This window comes from Pempheris klunzingeri, chromosome 22 (genome assembly GCF_042242105.1).
Source record: "Pempheris klunzingeri isolate RE-2024b chromosome 22, fPemKlu1.hap1, whole genome shotgun sequence".
NCBI classification, from domain to species: domain Eukaryota; kingdom Metazoa; phylum Chordata; class Actinopteri; order Acropomatiformes; family Pempheridae; genus Pempheris; species Pempheris klunzingeri.
Window position 1 is genome coordinate 18,138,898 of NC_092033.1, and position 22,430 is coordinate 18,161,327.

At 44.9% G+C, this 22,430-nt stretch overlaps 1 protein-coding gene across 1 annotated transcript in view; it reads left to right on the forward strand.

Annotated features, from left to right (window-relative positions):
- The first annotated feature begins 859 nt into the window (after positions 1-859).
- The window catches only part of LOC139221536 (pleckstrin homology domain-containing family A member 5-like), a 178,570-nt gene continuing 156,999 nt past the window's right edge, over positions 860-22,430 (forward strand). The window contains exons 1-3 of the mRNA XM_070853438.1: positions 860-1,026; positions 1,152-1,228; positions 2,143-2,200. Coding sequence (XP_070709539.1) covers positions 935-1,026; positions 1,152-1,228; positions 2,143-2,200 — 227 coding nt within the window. The 5' untranslated portion in view covers positions 860-934. The remainder of the gene's footprint in view (positions 1,027-1,151; positions 1,229-2,142; positions 2,201-22,430) is intronic.

The following is a 22,430-nucleotide window of genomic DNA, read 5'->3' on the forward strand; positions in this document are numbered from 1 at the left end:
AAAACAAAAAGAAAGGAGCTGCAACATATGAAGAGGTACCACTGAAGGAAAAGGGATCAATCATGAATAACAGAACAGTGGTAGCATCACCAAAAACAGGAAAAATCTGTTGTAACAATGAAAAAAGATGAGAGAGAACAAATATTTACAGGTAAATTATCCCACAACCTAAATGGATAGAAATGGGACCATAAAGACAATTTGATCAGTGTTTTAATGAATAATTTGACATGTAAGGATCAAAACCAGTTTTAGACAAAGGGGGTAGTTAAAGTTCATCCATTTAAGAATAAACTGATAGCAGTGAAATGGACATCTTTCATGAAGAGGGAGCCACCTGACTATAAAAGTCTGTTAATATAATAATGTAACCTTGAGGGCACAGGATCGGTTTGAGGGGCATTCTGGGAAGTTCACACGTGATGTGAAAGAAGTCTCCTCCTGACTCCAAATGTAAAACAGCGTGTGGAGACGTGGACCTTTTCCATGACATCACTAATGTGTGATTTCTGCTGCTGCTGTGTTCAAAACACGACAGATGAAGTATGTAGAAGCTGTACGTGCTTGTGTCATGTGAGAAACTTGCACTGCATAACCAGCATCCGTCTGTCTGTCTGCATGCATGCACCAGCGTTGACTGATCAATTGATTGATGTGACTATAAGTCGAGCCCTAAAGCAGCACGTGCAGAGGAGCTATGTTAATAGGAAACTTCCAGTGGGGCCAATTTATTCACACTCTTAAAGAAAAAAAAAAAATAGCAGGACTCCTCCCTTCACTTGGCAGAAAATCATTTCTTGTGTCTTTATCCTTCAGGCGCGCCCCCATCTCTTGTAAATGCGCGCGAGGGACCCCGCGTGTGCGCGCTTGGCACGGCGCCGCGCACTCTAGCCCTGTGTGTAGTAACCTAGAGCAGCAGAGCTCTCAGCTAGACATGGCGGCGGATCCTAAGCCGGACTGGCTCTCCTGCCTTCCCTCTTCTTGGAGTTATGGGGTGACTCGGGATGGACGCATATTCTTTATCAAGTAAATATCAGGCGGACTGGGGCTTTCATGGATGCGCACTGCTCATTTCTCCGACGCATTTTTCCCCTGTTTGTCTTTTCTCGGCTTCTCTGATCACCTTTTCCTCCGTTTTCTTCCACCAACAGCGAAGAAGCAAAGAGTACAACCTGGCTGCATCCTGTTACTGGAGAGGCAGTGATCACGGGTCACAGAAAAACTCCAGGTAAACAATCTTGAGAACGGGTTTTCCTTCAGATCCCTGCGGAAACACGCACACGCGTGGCACACGCAGCGCCTTGAGGGGGGTGGGGGGGGGGGGGGGGGGGGGGGGAAAGGTTATTCGCGCGTCACGGTGGAGGAGGAAAAAAAAAAGGGGGCGACAAGTTGCGGAGAGAGCCGTGGAAGACCGTGAGGGGGAGATTTCTCCTCTCTGCGGCAAAGCAACAGCCTCCTCTGCTCCGCTCTCCTTTCTGCTCTTCTTTGGCGGAGCATTACGCACGGCGTCCCCCCTCCTCTCCTCCCCTCCCCTCCCTTCTCCTCCTCCCCTCCACTCGCTCCACCTGGACACTTTGCGACACACTTTTTAAAAGTTCCGTCACGTAGGCGTGAACCGATTTTCGGAGCCGATTCCCCCGCAGTGACATTTGACACATTTCCCCAGTGAGAGCCGCTCCGCTGCAGGAACGCACTTCTTCCAGGCACACACACACACACACACACACACACACACACACACACAGGCTTAAAGAGCAATGCACCGTGTGTGGCGCGTCGCTGCGAAGCCGATGCTCCGAAATATAACGCACATCTGCCGCGACAGGGGAAAGGGGGTGACTGGTGGGGAGGCACCGTGCATGCAAATGAGCAAATGTGTTGGAACAGCTGGAGGATGAGCAGTGCAGTGATTGAGTTACCCTTGAATATGTGCTGTGGTAATTAGGGAGGGGGCGCGGAGATGTATTTAAAAAAAAAAAAGCCCAACCAAATGAGCTATTTGTGGTCCAGACACTGCATTGCTGTGCAGGTGTGTGTAGGTGTGTGTGTGTGTGTGTGTGTGAGATCAGCTTCCTATCTCTCTGCACAGCTGCTGATGTCCCTGTGTCTTGTGCTTTCTCCTCCCCACCCCTGCCCTCACAGATTTACCAACAGGATGGGAGGAAGGATACACATTCGAGGGAGCTCGCTGCTTCATCAAGTGAGTTTGGAATGTGTGGACAGGGAGGGAGGGAGGGAGGGAGGGAGGGTGGAGGGTGGAGGGGGGTTTAGGAAGAGACCTATAGATGCAGAGAGGCTGTTTGAGTAGCCTTCTGAGGGGCTGCTTTGTTTGGTCGTCAGGCAGAGAGATTTCCCTTAGCTCTCATCAACGCCCACCTCTCTGCCTCTCTGCCCTGCTGGAGGAATTCACAAATATCTGTTTCTTCTGCTGTAACACACACACACACACACACACACACACAGACAATCAATGCCTACATGGTCTTGTGTCGCTGCTGGTGAGGCTTTCTCATTCTAGCAGTCGTGCTCTCGCCCTTCACCTCTCTTTCTCTCCCTCTCTCCAATGACAGGATTTGCTGGCTAACAGGTCTCTGCTGTCTGTGGGTCACAAGTTTGACATGCAAGTGTGACTCAGAGGCTGCTCTGCTGCACTGAACAGGCTCTACTTGTTGGTGTGCTACATGTGTGCACATGTATATATGTGTGTGTGTGTGTGTGTGTGTGTGCCTGTGTAAAACCTCTCCAGGGTGATTAGTGTCTCCAGTTCCTTGAGCACATTTGCGTACATGTATATTTTGTGGACCTGTTTAGCGACAAAATGACCCACAGCTCGCAGCCTTTTACACACCCACAGCTTAGACACACACACACACACACACACACACACACACACACGCAGACACAGTGAAGTTGGCAACACTTTAATTTGTTCTACCTACTTTCCGCTTAGTTATCCTGCTGTTGCTCGTGCCGTCTGTGGCCATTTTGAGAGCAGCAGCTGACACATATGGTGAGCTAATATAGCCGATCTATAAATAGTCCAGAACCGCTGCTCGGTGGTATGTAATAACGCATGCAGACTGCGCATGCACACCACAAATGTATGCATGCATGCATACAAACATGTAAATATACGAGCACGCTGACACACAGCGACGTGCTTGCATGCAAACCCAGCGTCGGGTGGGGTGAGTGGACAGCTGTGAATGCAGCCAGAACACACAGCGTGGCCTGGGATCAGAACAGGGCACGTTCAGAGGTGCTGCAGGGAGGCAGGACACAAATCAGTTAATGCAGTTCCATGGGCAAAACATTTCTGTTGCCAGTAGTGCCCCCCCCCCCCGCCCCACTCCCCGCTCACACAACCCACGGCCTTATGTGCATCGTGCGTACCCTTTGCCTCCAAGTTCTCATTGAGGACCGTGCAAACAGCAGACACGGACGTCTACATGGCAGAGCCAGAGCCAGAGCCAGAGCCCTCCCCTTGCTGGAATAATATCTCCTTTGGCCCAAAGTCTTCTGCGTGTTGTTAGTTTGTGGTCGTTTTATTAAACACAGCCTTATTGTAGAATAGTTACCACATGGACACAAGAATAAGAGCAGAAAGCAAAGAACACAACAACTAAAGAAAAGAAGATGTGTGTATTCTTTAGATTTGAGAGGAAATTTGGTCAGAAATGGTGATTTTTTTTTTTTTTTTTATATACCAGATGGCAACTGCAGTCTGTGCTTTGAGTCACGGTGAGGATAGGCATTGGTGGAGGCCGTTAGATGAGAGCAGAAACCCACTGCTGTTTTTCTGGTATTGACCGACTCGGACTGGACTGCAGGGTAAGGATGCATGCTGCCACGTTCACAGTCTTGAATACAATGAGCAGCATTTGACTCTGAACAATCGGGCCTAGTCTCATGGTCGCTAAACAGTCCTGCATCATCGCCACTTCTTCGGATGCTTCGAATTCCCTCCAAATTCTTGCTCGGTCACTTTTCTATCAGTCCATTATTGGTGCCCAGGCGCCGCTGCTCCCTCCAACAAGGTTTTGAAGGACACCACTGCCCGATGACAGGCCACCACCCAGGCTCAGCCCTTTCAGAGTGGGGGTCATATTGCTCCTGCTTCCATTTGATCCTCAAGTTTCCATTTAGAAACTGTTATCCACGGTTGCACCGTAAAGCCAGTTTTAGGATTCCTCTAAACACGAGTTGCCACCATGTTGGTTTGCTGTAATGGAGCCGACTCGGGGATAAACTGACTCCTCAACAGTGTGGTTTCAAACTAAACGTTAAGTGTTACCTTTGAAATCGCACTGATGATCCCGAGCACGCAAAGCTCCAGTGGAATATGTGAAAGAAGCATTACTGGCCTTTTGTTACTGCTTTGTGACGTCTTTAGTCCAGACCGCCGTTGTTTCAGGGAGAAGTGAAACATGGAGGACTGGCCACATTTGTTGTTGGTGTTTAGCTGTTGCATGTCTCTCATTTAGATTCTGATCAGTGTTTCAGAACTGCTGCGACGTCTTCCAAATGCCTTTCAAAACACTTTTCTTTGATTGCCGAGATTTTGAAGTCCTGCCAAGGTGTTAAGCTCTGCATGGATAACTAATTGCTCCTGCAGCCACCCATGGCAAGTCAAAGAGGGTTTGGCTCGGAATGAAAGATGGCAACTTCCCGTGTCATGGTACAATGTTTACTCACTTTCGCTCAGTTAAACAAGGCACCACATGGCTGAAAACCTGTTCACAACATGTTACCTGGCTGCCAGGTTGTCCCATTGGCTGTTGGAAATCATGAAGTACCAGACTGTAATGTAACCCATTGGTTTTCGGAGTAACGTGGGGTTTACTGCTCACTGCTGCATCAGGCAAAGGGGATCGACCATGTGTTATAGACTGAGACAACTGGCAATCAAGGCAAACAAACTTTTTGGACCACAGGCTTTTTTTTGCTTGACTACATTTACAGTGACTACATATCATAGCAAGGCATGCCTTTATATTGTTATTTTCAGTCATTTGAGCTATTCAGAAATGCCATCAGTTTACATGGAAGGTTGTAGTGCAGCTTTTTTGCAATATGAAAGAGGTTTATGTCTGTGCACCCAACGGTTTTCAACTCCAAATAAGATATTCGACATTCTGTGAAGAAATATGTTTTTTAGTGTAAAACAACAAAACCTCAAACTCTTGAATTTCATCACCTCCATTTGTCATACATGTGTTCTGTGTATGTTCTTGGGTCAGCTAGGTGGAGGCTACATGAGCCTGTATTTAGTGACAGTGCAGCAGCAGGACTGTCCACAGTGCAGATTTGACCCCGATAAGAAGGATTGCCAGTTTGGGCACAAATTTGGCTCGAAAGGTTGAAATAAGAACAAATAAAGAAATAAAAATCTCTAAGCAGTTTCCCCTTTGATTTCCATGTAGTCTGATTACTGCTGAGCCCAACATCTACAACATGAGGTTGTTAGAGGAACAGCAACTTCCACATTGGTTTTCTCCAGTCAGCTGTTGTGGTTGTTCACATCACTTCAGGAACAAAGAAGTGGCTCCATTTTTTTTTTCAAAATAGGAAACTGATCAGCATGAGACTTGCATCAGCTTTGTTGCATCTAAAACAGTAGATCCACTGTGGCCCTTGTGTACAGTATTAGTGGTGTAACATGCTGCAGCTATTTATTGTTGCATGCTGCTGTTGTCCACGTTTCATGAGACTACATTATGTTTAATTAGCTCAATGAGTAGAGCAGTGACGGACATAATGCTTTAAAGTGCTGCTGATGTTGCTGACAAACTGAACCAAACCATGGCTGAATGAATACGCACGACAAGCCCCTCAGCGAGCGTTCTGTTTAGAAGCTCAAGCATTTCTGATGTTTGTCCAATTAATCAGGGCGGCCCTTTAATTGGTCAGCAGTCTGTATGTAGTTTAGAAGAGCTCTTGAATTTTTTTTTGTTGACTTGTGTGTGTTAGCGTCTCTCTCTCATCATTGCACTCTGCTATAAAGTCCCAGTGGGAGCCACTAGTGGGTCTCTGTCCTGTACATTTAGTGTTTTCCCGCTACACTCGCACACATTTGAGAGCGCATGTGGGTTTCATGACACAATAATGAATTCTCATGACAGTTTGTATAACATCCTGATAAAATCCCATCTTTTTTGTATTGCGCCTGGCACAGACGGTCACAACCCTGCTGCTACATATGTGCATTTCTGACTTGTGTCTTTGAAACGGCCACAGCACGTCTCGTCAAATCCTATCCTCAGGCTGGGTGCAGGATAACAGATCCCATGGAGGAAAAGTTGAGAGTATCTGTACTTGGGATTAAAACTCCCCAAATTGGACCACTAAAAAGACAACGTTGGTTCCATTTCTGTTGATGGTTAAGTGATGAAACAAAAACACACAGCAACACATAAGATGTCTCCTGTGAGAATTGGCTTGTTTGTAAATTTCTTTTCTATCAGAATTGCTTGTGTGTGTGTGTGTGGAGACCCTTCACTCAGTGGGAGTCAGCCGGCCCTCCTCTCCTCAAGTCTCAAATCCCGTAAGAAATCTCTCTGCTGCTTCTCTTTTGACCTCTCTCTCTCCCCTCTCTCTCTCTGTGTGTGTGTGTGTGTGTGTGTGTGTGTGTCCTCCTCTGTGTCTCTCCTCCCTGGCTAGAGCGTTTGATGTTTGCTCCCTGCTTCACTGAGCACTCCCTAAAGCTCCTCGTGTCTGTGTGTGTGTGTGTGTGTGTGTGCGTGCGTGTGTGTGTGTGTGTGTGTGTGTGTGACTGTACACTCCCAGCTCGATCTCACATCTGAATTTGTTCCCGTATGTGTGATGTTTTTTAGGTTATTTTGCGAGTCAGAAGCCTGGCGGGTATCATAAGAGTGACCTAGCTGCTCTCCCACTGTATGTTTGTGTGTGTCTGTGTGTTTGCATGCGTGTGTGTGTGTGTGTGTGTGTGTGTGTTTGTTTGTGTGTGCATGTGTGTGTTTGAGACCATGTGTGTGGTCACTGATCCAGAACACAGATCTATTCTGACTTTTCTATTCCTGACTTTATTAGATTGGATATGATTACTTTCTCAGGCTATCAGTATGCTATGTGCACCAAATCACTTGTTATTCCACTGGGGACACACATCTATAGTGCTCACACGTCCCTCCCAGTCATCAGCTGGTGTGCATCTGGTGCTGGATGTTCCTGCATCTGTGTGTGGCAAAGCTCGCTGGGTTCAGGACTTAAGAACTGATTTATAGCAGCAGGGATGTAGGGGACTGCATCCATGCATGATGAGCACAGGTGATGGAGGTTAGTGATGGTGATATATGGCGAAGAGGGGGGAGGGTGCACGCTCAGCAACACGTTCAGTAACCACAGGCAGTCATGGAGGCATGACAAGCTCTTCACTGCAAACATGACTGATGGCAAGAAAGTAGAGCCCACAATGATGGGCTTCATCCCCATCACAGGAGGCAGTAACTTAATGTATTGTTGTTGATGGAGATGTTGGTTGCATGATGCTCAGTATCTATTCACCTTGAAACAACCATTGGCTATTTGTTTAAATACATAAATCAATCAACCAGTCTTTAATTCTATAGCGCCATTTCATAACACATGTTGTGTTTCCTTTCCATAAAGAGCAGGTCTAGACCAAACTCTTTGATTAAGAGAGAGACCCAACGATTCAGGGATTCAAGAATCCCCACATGAGCAAGTATCAGGTGACAATGGCAAAGAAAGACTTCCCTTTAACGGGAAGAAATGTTCCCTTAAGTCTACTCTTAAATGTAGATGTAGGGTGTCTGCCCCCCCGAACCCAAACTGGAAGGAGGTTCCACAGGAGAGGAGCCTGATAGCTGAAAGCTCTGGCTCCATCACTACTTTAGAGGACTTTAGGAACCACCAGTAGGCCTGCAGTCTGGGAGCACAGTGCTCTAGTGGGGTAGTACGGTACTATGAGCTCTTTAAGATATGATGGAGTCTGAACATTAAGAACCTTGTAGGTGAGGAGAAGGATTTTAAACTCTATTCTAGATTTTACTGGAAGCCAGTGAAGAGAAGCCAGTACAGGAGAAAGATGGTCTCTTCTTTTAGTTCTCATCAGAACAGGAGCAGCAGCGTTCTGGACCAGCTGGAGAGTCTTTAAGGACTTATTGGAGCAGCCTGGTGATAAGAAATTGCAATAATCCAACCTGGAAAGGGACAAATGTGTGGACTAGTCTTTCTGCATCATCAGGATGGGCCTGATTTTAGCAATATTACGTAGATGGAAAAAGGCAACCTTGGATCTTGTTATATGTGGAAGTTCAAGGGCAAATGCAAATCCAGTGTGGACGGAGGACACTAGCACACTGAAATCAATCTGATAAATAGGACTTTTTTAAGTGATCAAGTGTTCCAGTCTCTGTAATAAGATGTGATGGTCGATGGTGTCAAATGCAGCACTCAGATCTAACAAGTGCAGAGAGAAGTCCTCTGTCTGATGCCATAAGGAGGTCGTTTGTAACCTTCACCTGTGCTGTCTCTGTGCTGTGGTGCACTCTAAAACCTCTCAAATAGACTATTAGAATTTGGAACTACTTTCTCGAGGATCTTTGAGAGAAAGGGAAGGTTGGATAAAGGTCTATAATTGGTTACACCTGAATCAAGGGTAGGCTTTTTAAGGAGAGGTTTAATTACTTGAGCAGCCTAGTAGGGGCGGCTGTGGCTCAGAGGTAGAGCATGTCGTCCGTCGTCATCCTGAAGCAGCTCCACTGTGTGAATTTCTATGAAAGAATAGTCTCCTCCAACTTCGATTCCTCCTGTATGAATGGGTGATGTAGGATGTGATGTAAAATAACCCTATACAGAGGCCCTATACAAGTAAAGAGCGTTTACCATTTAGAAGGGATGGGGTCTAAGAGACAAGTTAACCTTGTTTGAATGAGGAAATCGTTGAATTCATAAAGACCAATTGGAGAAAAAAAACAGGCCAAATGCTTATCAGCCCAGCGGCTGTTTCCATGGTTTGAGGTTGAATCAGAGCCTGTTTAGAGCAGGAGGTGATGAATTTTGTCTCTAATAGTTAAAATGTTATCATTAAAAAAGCTTGTGAAGTCATTGCTATTGAGTTCTATAGGAATAGTTGGGGCTCTTTGTCAGCCTGGCTAACCTGCTGAAAAGAAATCTAGGGCTGTTTTATTTTCCTCCATTAATGAGGAGTAGTAGGCAGCTCTGGCATTACAGAGGGCCTTTCGATAGGTTTTAAGACTGTCTTGCCAGACTAAGCGGGATTCTTCCAATTTGGTGGCACGCCCTCGTTTGACTAAATTTGTGGGTCTGGGAATTATACCAAGTCTCTTTTGTTTTATTATCTGTTTTTATAGAGGGGTGATCGAGTCAAGTGTCATTTACAGCGAACACAGCACTAGCTACCACATAAGCAATTTGGAAGGGGCTAAGATTAGCATAGAAAAACAAATTTTCCTGTCCAGGACCTCTTGTGGTCACATGTATGACTGTTCTCTGGAGTGGTTTGGATGTTATGGATTGTCTCTGTATTGATATTCAGTTGGGACTTTGAGACGTACTGAATGCATCGCTGCCCTGTGGCCTTTCCTGCATGCCCCCCCTCTGCACAAACCACACTACTACTTAGGCTGAGAAGTATATTAAACACACACACACACACACACACACACACACACACACGCACACACACACACACACACATGCAAAAACTGGAGACGTGACAAAATGCCAGTCATTGTGAACTGAACTTCTGCATGACTTCCCAGCAAGACTGGAAAGATTCACAGGGAACCTAGCAATGCGAAACTGGGTCCCACATTTACATATTTGGTGTCGCGGTGAGGTCACACTGTTATTTGACGTGGATGACGACATCATAGAAACCTTTTTTTTGAAGAGTTAGAGCCTTTGTGTTTAACCAGACACAGCTGTTTTATCACCGTCACCAAAGCCACCAGACTCCTTTTGACAACAGTCATTTTACCTTGCAAAATGTGGAAATTGCTGGTCTGCAGCTGCCTGAATCAGTCAGTCAGTTAGCTAGTGTTATTTTGTGACTTTGGTGTCTAGTTCAGATAACATCTAACCTTTTTAAAAACACCATAGTCACACAAAAAGTGCCGTGTTCTGCGAGGTAAAGTTACTGTTTTTGTCAAAGTTGCATTGCAGCTTGGGGCGGCTGTGGCTCAGAGGTGAGGAGGGGGTCGTCCCTCCATCGGAAGATCGGTGGTTCGATCCCCGGCGATGAGTCAGCATGTCGAGTCAAGTGTCCTTGGGCTAGACATTAAACCGTCCCATCTTCCCAGCTTCAGTGTGTGAAAGAATAGTCTCCCCCCAGCGTAAATTCCTCCTGAATGATTGATGTGTGAATGGGTGAATGAGGATGTGATGGAAAAGCGGCATACAAATACAGACCGCTTAGCTATTGCAGACTGTTTTGTGGCTCAGTCAGTCTACTTTACCAATTCCAAAAATTCTTGTATTTGTTCATTTAAACACCAAAGTATGTAAAAATACGGCCCTAGTTAATTAACACCTGTACTTCCCTTCAACCTACATTCATACTTGCCTGCTGTAAATACCTGCTGTGGAGGTTTTCACCACCACGGTATCATAAATGTATCATATGTGATTTGGCCACATCCTGCTTTAATAATATTGCCCACAGCATTTGTGTTCCCATCTCTGCATTCTTTTTTTCTTTGTCCTTGAAGGACAACAAACAGCGCGATGTTCTCATGCTGCAGTAACTCATGCCTCACGTTGCCCAGAACGAATGAATGCCAAGACAAAGTTCACACTTGCTGCAGTCATCTTTGGGTTGTGTGTTTAAATGTTCTCGTGGGAGGCGGAGAGTAGAGCCCATTGGTCAGAACTCAATGTACCGTGACGCTACATTGCACAGTGATCTTGGTTCTGTTTTTGTGGTGTGGAAATTGGTCGAATTTCACCTTCATTAGGTCCCAGCTTCAGGAAGCTCTTCTGTCTCCTAATTTGCTGAAACGTCTTTTAACCACATATGGGAATCTTTTGGACGTGTACGTTTGGAGCCACTAAAGCTCTCAGACATATTAAATACATACTGTATGTGAGGTTGAAATATGGGGAAAGTTGGAGAAACTGATGCACGAGGTTACAAGGACGTCCTCTTTGATACAATCCGTCAATACATAAAACACAGCAGCCTGGATTTGAACATTTTCCCTGTGACACAATGAGGAGCTGCAACAAGCAGATATAGCTGAAGAGACTTGAAGGGGTTTGAGAGGTCCGAACTACACCTTGGCCGGTTTGGAATCCGACTTCACTGACTCTGACATGCAGCTGACCTTTGACCTCTGCAGTGGGACGGTTAGCAAACAAGGCCTGGCTTGCGAAGTTGCCATTTAGCCTGAAGCATGCGGAGATGAAAGAAGAGGAGAGGTTAACAAAAGCTCGTGAGCTGCAGAGCCTCGTAATAAACTCCAACCCTGTTAACGCACAGACGGATAAATCAAAAAATAAAGGATGGAGGAATTAAATGAAAGAGAATCAAAGTGTAACCTGGAGCTGACACTGAGAAGAGAGGAAGGTTGGTGGTCACGTCAGGCCTCCACAGCTGTCTCTGCCTATTCTCTCTTCCTTTTTAGTGTTTCTCTTTCTCCCTCCCTCTTAAGTGTGTGTGTGTGTGTGTGTGTCTTTGGTTTAGCTTGGCAGTTGCTCAGTGCTTTGGGAACCCCACAAAATAAACAGTTAGAAAAACATGAACGTATGCTTGTTGCTCCCCGCCCACCGGAGAGCACAGCTTCATGCATTCACTGCAGCAGCAGCAGCTGATTCTGAGTCACTGTGTAAAACTGAACATTGCATATTTAAATGAAGGTAGTTAATGTTTGTGCCTGTATGAACATGTGAAGCCACTTCTCAGAGTTTATCCTGGGAACTTAAATGGATTTTTATCCCATAGGCAAGCAGCACCATTGTTTTCTTTAGGATTTAATGTTGTTGCAGAAATGGATTCATCTTGTTGTTGTTGTTCCGTGTGTGAATTACTTTGTCTGCACAGGTTTTACTACATGTTCAAGAATGTTTACAAGTGCTGTGATGCAGGGGTGGCTGTGTCGTCCCTCAGTGAGAAGTAGAAGGGTCTCCTCCAGCTTAGATTCCTCACGTGTGGATGAGGATGTGATGATTTGAGTAGTTGAAATGACTTGAAAGGCGCTGTACAGATACAGAGCGTTCACCATTTGATGGAGTATCCTTTTTAAAGAGGTACGCATTGTCAGTGGAACCGTTACGGCATAATCAATGAAAACGGGTGAGAGCTGTGAGCTCGAACCAAAAACGGTTAAAGTTGTGAGCTAGAAAGCCAAAAAGACCGTGAGATGAAAGAGGCTCAAATGTTCCGTAGAGCTGATGTGAACCTGTCATACCGACCACTGATGCAGGGAGTGGACGTATTTTAGGAGAGTTTGTGCGTATCTGCATGTGTGATTGCGCTCTGAAGGAGCCACCTCGACTGTTCGTACAGCTAGTGGGCGAGACCGGCAGCATGCAGGGACACATTTGTGAGCACAGAACAGGTTTGGAGAGCAAACAAGGACCCAGCTATGAGAGTAATGGATAGTCTGTCTGAGTGAGCGGTATGGCCTCACCGTCCTCACCGAAGCACTCAGAAGCATAATTCTGATGATGTCCGTGACCAAAGAAAATACCTGATAATTCACTGCTAATTTTCACTGCTAGTGAAACAGAATTTAATTCCGGCATTGTGCGACTTCTCAATTTCAACATTTGCACTTTGCTGTACAAATGTGCAAGAATGCCATTTCCACTGGGGACAGCCACCCTCCCTCACATGCTCTGTTTTACAGTTGCACTTCAGTCTCTCACTACTCTTACTGCTCATGGTAGGGATTCATAGTTCACATGACAGATCCTCTGTGTGAAGCTGCCTTTAACTCCTACCATGGCCTCACTGTATGTGTGTGTCAGTGTGCGTGCATTTCCCACAGTTCATGCTAGCTCTGCGATATCAGGAGCGTGGTGTGTTTTGGTTTTGTTTTTTTTTTTTTTGGGACAAAGACTTCCTAAGTGGGTCGTAGGTTGGGTGGGGCAGAACTACTCATGAATAGCTTCCTGCACAATCTAAATACACACATAAACACACACACACATAGACACAAATCTGCACACCGTTCTATGCTGTGAGGATGATTTGTGGGAGGAATCTAAATACTGTTGTTTTCACTGATTATCTGACGCTGCAATCAGCCCTGAGGGGAAACGGGGCCCCTGCAGGACCGCAGAGTAACAGACTGAGTGACAGAATGAATGGCAATAAGCGGGTTTGAATCCATAAAAACCTTTTGAATTTAGTGCTGAAACAGTGAAGTCAACTGTTATTAATCATTTTAGCCTTTTGTTCAGCAAAAATACCAAATATTGTAACTGAAGTTTCTACAAATGGAGGATTTTGTAGCTGCTTTTTTAAAATGTTTTGTTCTGTTCGACCCAACCGATCAGTAGAACGTGACCTATCCATCCTGCTGTTGTCACTTTCAGCTGACACACACTGCGAGGAACGGTGAATTTTAACATTTCGTGTCACTTTTCTGTCACTATCTTTCACGGGTTGGTTGAACATTTCTCCATCTGGTCATCAGTGGGCAAAACATCCCATCCGTGTGGATACAGGTGGTGGTGATTCAGGTGTCTGGAACCAGAATAACACAACGGTCTCCACAGTAGTTTAGTAGTCGAGCTGTGCGATGACACATCAGACTCACTACGCTGTCTCTATAAAGCTGTAAGATCTGCTCGTAGCACAGTACTTTGGCTGAAAGTGGCCTGTTAAGGAAAAGCCAGCTGTTGGATCATTGCTCTCTGCTGTAAACGGAGTCTAAGAGCGGCACAGTAAACTGGAGGATGATTATATATGTAGGGTTGTTGTATCATTAGCAGTGCATTTGCATCCTAGATCCGATGCAACCACCGAGAATTAAGTCACTCAGATATTCACCCCCTTGCGTTTCTAATCTCACTGACGGGAGAAACGCGCTCTCTGTGAGAAAGACGAAGATTTACAGCTCCCACTAAGAGAGGACAGCTACATGGGGAACTTCTGGAAATACTGGAATATTTGGGATGCTGCCAGCTCAGTGCAGACAGACAGAGAAGTTTAGAGAGAGCTAAAGAGCTCAGCTCTGAGTAAAACTGGAAGTGTAAGGAAATGCTGTGGAGGACGAGGTGAAACCACACCTGACAGACTGCCTGTGCTTGTCTGCCTGCTGTGTTTTTTAACTCCAATCATGGCATCTTATTTCCTCTCCTGCCCAGTGCGCCTTGATGTCTTCAAAGATCCCGCTGCCCTGTTATGTAGCCAAAGCCTCTGTAGAACCCTGTCTTCAGAGCTGGTGGGTCAAGAAAGAAATCCGTGAATGTCCGGTTTGTAAGAGAAGATCAATCAGGAGCGACCCGCCTTCTAACTTGGTGTTAAACGAGACGCGTGGAGAGAGAGAGAGAGAGAGAGAGAGAGAGAGAGAGAGAGAGAGAGAGAGAGAGAGAGAGAGAGAGAGAGAGAGAGAGAGAGAGAGAGAGAGAGAGAGAGAGAGAGAGAGAGAGAGAGAGAGAGAGAGAGAGAGAGAGAGAGAGAGAGAGAGAGAGAGAGAGAACGGTGGCCGGGAGGTGCAAAACAATTTTACAATATGAGAAACAGTTTTACAAAGCTGGAGACAAATTTACATTTTAGAAAACATTTTTACAAATCAGAAAACAAAATGACATTGCCATAACACATTTACAAGTCCTGAGACAAATTTACATTTGAGAAAACAAATTTACAAGACGTGAAACGCTTTTACAAACGCCGAGACAAATTTACAAGTAACTTTTTCAACCGGAAAGGGAATGTACCGCGTTAATCGGCTTATATGTTCGCCACAAAACGGGCAAAAGACCGCTTGACTGCCGTCCATTGTGGGTCGCCATGAACTCCTTATCACTTCCGGTTCTACTCGACAGTTGGTACATTCCCTTTCCGGTTGAAAAAGTTACTTGTAAATTTGTTTCGGCCCCTTGTACAAGTGTTTCGTCACTTGTAAATTTGTCTTGGCGTTTGTAAAAGTGTTTCTTGTATTGTAAAATTGTTTTGCACCTCCCGGCCACCATAAGAGAGAGAGGAGAGAGCTTCCGAAGCTCTATGCAGCCTCCACATTGAGAAACTCAAGGGGGGCATGATGTGGTTGTTATACAAAAGACACACAAAGCCTGAGCTTCTGGACTGAGATGCATCTCTAGAAATCCAATATCGCTTTTCAAATGGCTTTCAAATGTGGCTCGGATCTCATTTGCAAAAATCACAATTCATTAGTTTTTTTGCTGGCCAAACTTTCTAAAACTACTTAAGTCAATCTGACAGGATATGCTAAAAAAAAAAAAAGATGGATTTGGGCCGCCCGTCTGAACAAAGCCAAAAACACATCAGTGTTTGATGGTGATGTCTACATTGGGAATTGAGACAGTGGGGTAATCTGACGAGATGATGTTGCTGTCCACGAGAACACTGCGAATATGTGAGCTTACATGAAAAAAAAGATGTGTGCAGGTGTTATGATGTGCATCAGATCTAGAGTTAAACTGATTAATCACCCGGGCCAATGTATCAGCAAATATTATATAATACAGAGAAATTACCATATCTGAAGCTTCATGTTTCAGGCAATAACATACTTTTCTTGTCTTTAGGCAGTTAATTCTTCTACCGAGGAAGATACAATTTAACGCCTATTAATTAGTTTGTATGCGTCTGACAGCAGGATACCTCAGAAAGTGCATTACCAATAAATGTACCGTACTCATTGGCTTTAAGATGAAGAAAAGTCAATTAGATTTTGGCGGTGATATAGATGTGGGTGTTTCACCATTAAACTATTATTGATTGGCACCATACCTGCGAAAGTAATGCAGATAAAGCCTTGATTTTAATTCCTGCTTTTGCACAGCCATGAAATCAATTCAACTTCAAACTGAGTGGAAGAATAAACTGGAGGATTGTTGGGTGCGATTGTGGAAAATGTCAGGGAGTTGTTTTGCAGCTCATGCTTTGTTCCATGTGCGGGTGACTGTGCGCCTCTCACTCCGCCTCCGCTGACAGTCTGACACTTCATAAAACCTCTGACCTTGAAGCAGGAACAGCGTCAGTCCCTGTCCTAGCAGATCGAGTCCCGGAGCCCCAAAGACACCGCTGACCCCATTTAACCTGACGCTCTCTGAGACTGACTTGCCTGATCGGAAGCGTCCAGATATGTGCATGTAGGCCGCTGATACCCGGAGGGGTTTGAGCGCTGAGTGAATCTACGCTGTGGCAGTACACTCTGGGTTGGGCTGGAATTGGGGCACAATTACCCCCAGCCACCTCTCTGTAGGATCCTGATCCTAAATACGATCACATCATTGAGAAAGTTCTGCCACCCCTTTGGTTCACTGAATACTTTACTAGTCAATTCAATTCAATTTATTTGTATAGCCCAATATCACAACAGAGTGTCTCACAGTGCTTTACAAAGTTCACTGAAATAAACAAGTGTAAGCGAACAAACAATCTAATAAAGAGTCCAGCAGTCGATGAGGCCAGTGGATCAGTCCGGTGGATCAGTCTGAGGCATCACCTGCCCTTTATGACCCTCCTTCTTCGGGAAGGAAAAACTCAAAAAACCCAGTGGGAAAAGAGAAACCTCCAGGAGCACCACAGTGAAGGAGAGATCCAGCTCCCAAGGACGGACAGGCTGGAGCCTTGGACAGACGCACATCCATTGGCTGGTGGAGAACCACATCAGCGGGACCAGGACCGGGATCCATAGGAACCAGGGAACCACATCAGCAGGGCCAGGACCAGGATCCACAGGAACCAGAGAACCACATCAGCAGAACCAGGACCAGGATCCACAGGAACCAGAGAACCACATCAGCAGAACCAGGACCAGGATCCACAGGAACCAGAGAACCACATCAGCAGAACCAGGACCAGGACCCACAGGAACCACTACTAACCCACAGAATGAAGGCAATAGAAGCAACAGCCTAAGACTGAGGCCATTGCTGTGTAAAGTGGGTCTCTTATCCATATTGTTTTCAGAAATTTGCAAAAAACTTGTCAGGAGTCAGCCCCCAACTTTAGCAATTTGACACTTCATTTGGAGCGTGCAGAGGCACGCTATTACTCTTTCTGATATCCCAGTGGTTTCCACTTTAGACTGATTTAATCTGATCCGTGCACACACAGGTTCTTGTTTCACAGTGACAGAAAGAGCCTCATAGGAACGTGAAAGTTTAATTGTATCATGTAAAAAAAAAAAACACGTTGTGAGACATCCCAGTTCTTCTGTGACACGTTTAGGTAAATCTCAGACAGTTTCTGATGCTGTTGGTGTCAAAGTAGCAGAGGTAAATGTTTAAATGTGGTTGAGAAGACTCAACCATGTTGCTAACACGGTCTAAGAGGAGCGTTGTATGACCAAACCTCAGGCTGTCGGAGTGAGGAAGAACTGTGGAACTGATTAAACTGAGCCTGTGTCTGTTGCTCAGCAATGAAGAAACACATTGAGACATGGATCAGTAGAGACAGAAAGGGCTTCAAACTGAGTTCAATCAAATCACTCTCTATGTCTGTCTTTCTTATGACAGAATCCCTGAGTGACTCCAGCATGTTACTGACTAAGCTGTCTGTCTGTAACACAGGTTATGGAGAATCTTAGAATGAACATTGGATGTTTTGTCAGATTTGTGATCTTCTTGAATCAGTTTCTGAGCAGAATCAGAATTTTGACAGTGTTTCTTTTTTTTTAGTTCACATATGGCTCCTTGACTTCTCTTCCGAGGCTGTAGCACATTTTTATGCGTAACAAGTATCTGCTGACGCTTCAAATTTTACTCAGGACTCCCTCAAAGGCTGCTGAAGTTAGAATATTGCTCAAAGTAGGAGTGTTGTGGTAGACTGGTAGACTGGTATCGACAAAAAGCACGATGGGACAGCAGACCATTGAGCCGTATGGCACGAAGACTAGTCTTACATTGGCCTGATTTGTGGAAACCAAGGCAACAAGTATTGGGTCATTTTAAATGTCAGCTCAAATTTTTAGTCACCAAATTGTAATTGTGTGCATTTTCTATTTATTCTGGGCTCTGTAGCAGCTTTAAAAAGGAATGCATTCTGAGGACGCACGCTGTGGACTTCTCACATCGGCTCAATTCACTTCTGAGTGAAGGACGAAGCTTTTAAGTGCTTCCGGTTTCCTGCAGTTTTAGCCTGGATCTCACAGAGTCAGTTAAATCGCTGATAGCTCTCCCTGCAGTCAACCGTTGATCGAGTTAAATATCTCAAATGTAGCTTCTAAAGACTGTTGAAATGTGTACAGAATGATCTTAAAATGCACCATGTCCCAAGCCCCCAGGCTTTTTTTTTTTTTTTTTTTATCTTAAAGAGGTTTTCCCTTACACGCTCACATATGCCATCCTCTCCCAACCAGTTACTACAGCATGACAACATAATTCCAGGTGGAGCGATAAGAAAGCTTTCAGAACACGTGGCGCTCTGACCTCTGTGTCTCAGCCTCTCACTAATGCAGAGTGTCCGACTGTGTGTGTGTTTTTAAGGCTTTTGGCCAGCAAACGCAGGTCTACCATTGGATGCTGTACAAAACTGTGAAAAATCATTTATTGTGCACTGCTCTGTTTTCAACAGATGAGTCACTTTGTCAGCTAGAAAAAAACATGTTAACTCTGAAAACTCAACAACGAATCGTTTTTTTTTTTTTTAGTTCATTACATTTTTCATGTTAATTTAATGTGTGTGTTCCCTGAAAGTGCCTACATAAGTTATGACTGTATGAGCGTATCAGTTCCATTTTCTCCCCTATAGCTGGCCATGCAGCTTGCTTTTACGTATCCAGGTTCGGAGACTTCTGCCTCTGCCTCAGTACTATGGCGACAGTTAAAATATCGTTCGTGGTGGTTTTTAAAAGCCATAACATCTCTTTAGTGTGTTGGTGTTCTCAGTACGGACTATCGGCAGCTTTCACAGTTCAATTCTAAACCATAGACCTCAAAGTCGGGTTCATCCAGAGAAGCTGGGACATTGTTTCTGGAAAGGCATGTTGCTGGTGACCTTCTGCCTTTATCAGAGATGCAGAAACTGTGGGGTTCTAGCAGATATGCCAGACTCGTACCTGATTGGAACGGTACAGCAGTGGGTGAGTACTCAGCTCTTCCACGTGCACACGCTGTTCAAAGAAAGTATGAGACTTTGTTGCTGCAAATGTCTGTCATTCATTGAAATTTTATAAAAAGCAAGAGGTGGAAATACTGCTGAACCAGAATTGATTCACAGGAGATTAGTAGTTAACAGTCTTTTGTAAGTGAGGAATTACATCACTGTGCTAAAAATGTTCTTTTTCCAGTCTCCTTTTTTCTATTACACTAAACAGAATTAGGGGAGCAGCTAATGATTATCTTTATTATCAATTCATCTGTTTTGACTATTGGTGTGGGCTATAGAAATTGTGTATCTCATTTTCCCAGATCTCAAAGTGACGTCTCCGAATGTCTTGTTTTGTTCGATTAACGGTAACAAAGATATTCGATTTACACTGATTGAAAACGGAGAACAAATGGAGAAAAACAGCAAATTCTCATATTGATGGAGCTGGAACCAGAATGTTTTTCGGCATTTCTACTTGAAAAGTGAATCAAACGATCAGTCGATTTTCAAAATGTCAGCTGATTAATTTTCTGTTGATCGACTAATTCAATTTGCTTGGATGTATTAACTTGCACTCTGGGAAATTGGAGCAGGCACTTTTCAACAAAGGATTGACCATATGAGAAAATATTGGTTAGTCGCATCCCTGAACACCACAAAGAAAGAAAGAAAGAAAGAAACTAATTAGAGCAAAGTATGAAAGGTTTCCTTGAAGGATCTTTGTGTGTGTGAGGCTTTCAGCGCTGTTGATGATGATGATGATCCAACGTGTTCTTCGTACCATTTTAAAGCCGTCCTTCTCCGGGGACCCGAGGGTTCATGGTCGCAGAAGACAGTGAAATAAAAATCGAGCTAAAATCTAAACTCTCATCCTGATGATCTGATCCACAAACTGTAATGAATGCAGTCTAAGCGCCGAACGAACCAACGAATGAAAGCTTCACTTCAAAGGCTCTGTTTTTAAAAAAAAGCACAATGATTAGTCCTCCCTCAGTAAAAGATGAATTAAACCGAAACATTTCATCTCTCCCGATCAGCGGGGAAACATCTGAAAAAAAAAACCCAGAACAGCTTGACCTCCGCGCTGCTGCAAAGAAATGTCGAAATGTTCAAGAGTTCTGACTAATTTGGACTCGGTGGCTTCTTAATAAATAGACTTGAGCAGACAGAAATGAATAATCCCAGATGAAACAGCCTAAATCAGTGATGATGGAGAGAAATGACTTTGAATGACCTCTCCAGGGAGCCCCCATTGTTTCCAGCGTAGGCCTGTGTGTGTGTGTCGTCCACGATTAGAAGGTACGTCTGGGCCTCTTCCTGCCCCGCCCGGAGTTATCCTTACATTTGGTCCCAGACGGGAGGTCGTTGCACCAACGACCAGACCAGACACGAGGGAGAACAAAAGCCCAACAGGGGGCGAGAGCAGGGTTGGAGAAACGGACAAAGATGGAGCAAACAGAAAGCTGAGAGATTGAAATTGTGATATGTTTTTTTTTTTTCTTATCTGCTCCCACTTTTTTTTTCTCTCAGTGGACTGATAAGCCCTCTCTGTGTGAAATAGATTTTGAATCGCGGCAGACTGAGCAACACGGGGGTGGAGCTGAGGTCTGTGTCGAACTTCAGAGGTCTGTCTCTCTGTCTCTCTCTCTCTCTTTGGTTCCAAGAACTGTTTTCTCACCCAGTAATAAGCGTCAGGACGAGTGTCTCATTCACCTCGTTCAATCTTCTAGTTTCTAGCCCGCAGTGTGTTCCAGGATTTTTCTGTTCATACTGTTCGGTACGTCCGCACACTCTGTGTTTCTCTTCAACTGTCCCTTAAAAGTTCCTGTTGTTGTAAGACCTCTTAAGGAAAAGTTCAAGTTTTGAGGAAATATAGCTGATATCCACTTTACTGGGTTTCTGTTGTGTTTCACCGTCTTGTTGGAAATTACTTATGAGAGGCACCATGTCTTCATCAAATAACAACCACATGCAAAATCAGGAGCGCACACAACAAGCACACCTTTTAAAACGGATATTTGGTTTATACATCGTGGTATTAAAAGTATTAAAGTCAGCAATAGCGTGAAGCGACGAGATTCTGCTTTCAGTCCGAAATCCTGCTACCAGAGAACAATGTAGTTGTTGGTGAAGAGCGGAGGATGAATTCAGTCGTGAGGAAAGAAGCTGTTCTGTAGTCTGTTGGTATGACAACACATACTTGAGCATCTCTTCCCAGACAGCAGGGTGAACAGGCTGTTGCTGGGGTGAGCACTGTCTTCTAGCGCCCCACCTCACCGATATCATTGATGCTCGGCGGGTGGGTACCGATGATGTACTAAGCTGCGGCAGAGTCCCGTCATCCCGCACTGATTTAAACAACCGAGCCAGAAGTTAGAAGACGGGACGTTTTTCAGTGGAAAGATGGATGGAATATTTACAGGTGGATTACTCCATGTTTGGTATGTGTGCTCCATAAATAACTTTTTGATTTGATTCATTAGAAACTGAGATTTTCTTAAAATCTCCCCCACCCCTCCACCCTGAACTTGATCTTGATTAAAAAATCTTGTAGCAGATATCTTACTGTGGGAACTCCCTCTGCGTATTATATCTAAAATACTGCCTAATCTGGTAGTATGTGGATGTGTGTGCTAATGATCAATGCCCCCCCCCCCAGGTCGCTCTCAGGAAGTGAAGTCAGCAGGAAGCAGGTGAATGTGTTTGCAGAATCTTCACCCCCCCCCTCGCCGCTCATTTTCATGTGGAAATTGGTCCTAGTTTTCTCCACGTGCTGCTTATTCAAAGCTGCGCACTCATTCTCACCCTGTAGTGTGTGTGTGTGTGTGTGTGTGTGTGTGTGTGGCCATCAGGAGGGGCCAGGTCAGGACACGGCAGCTGGGCTTGCTGCACACACACACACACACACACACTCACAGGGTGCAGACACTCGTCTTGGCCAAACTTTTGCTCCGACTTTCTGATTCTGAACCTCTTCTGACACGATGTCCTGTGTGTCTGACACTTTCCTGAGCCCAGAAGCTGAAGGAACGAGATCAGCTGTCCTTGCCAGAGGGTAATACTTCAACACATCACAGTTTGGAACTCTAATATAACAATAAATCCCAAGGGTGTGTGTGTGTGTGTGTGGGTGTGAGTGATATAGGTAGGAGTGAGGCGCCGAGCTGCTTTTAGTTATCTGGGTGAAAATTCT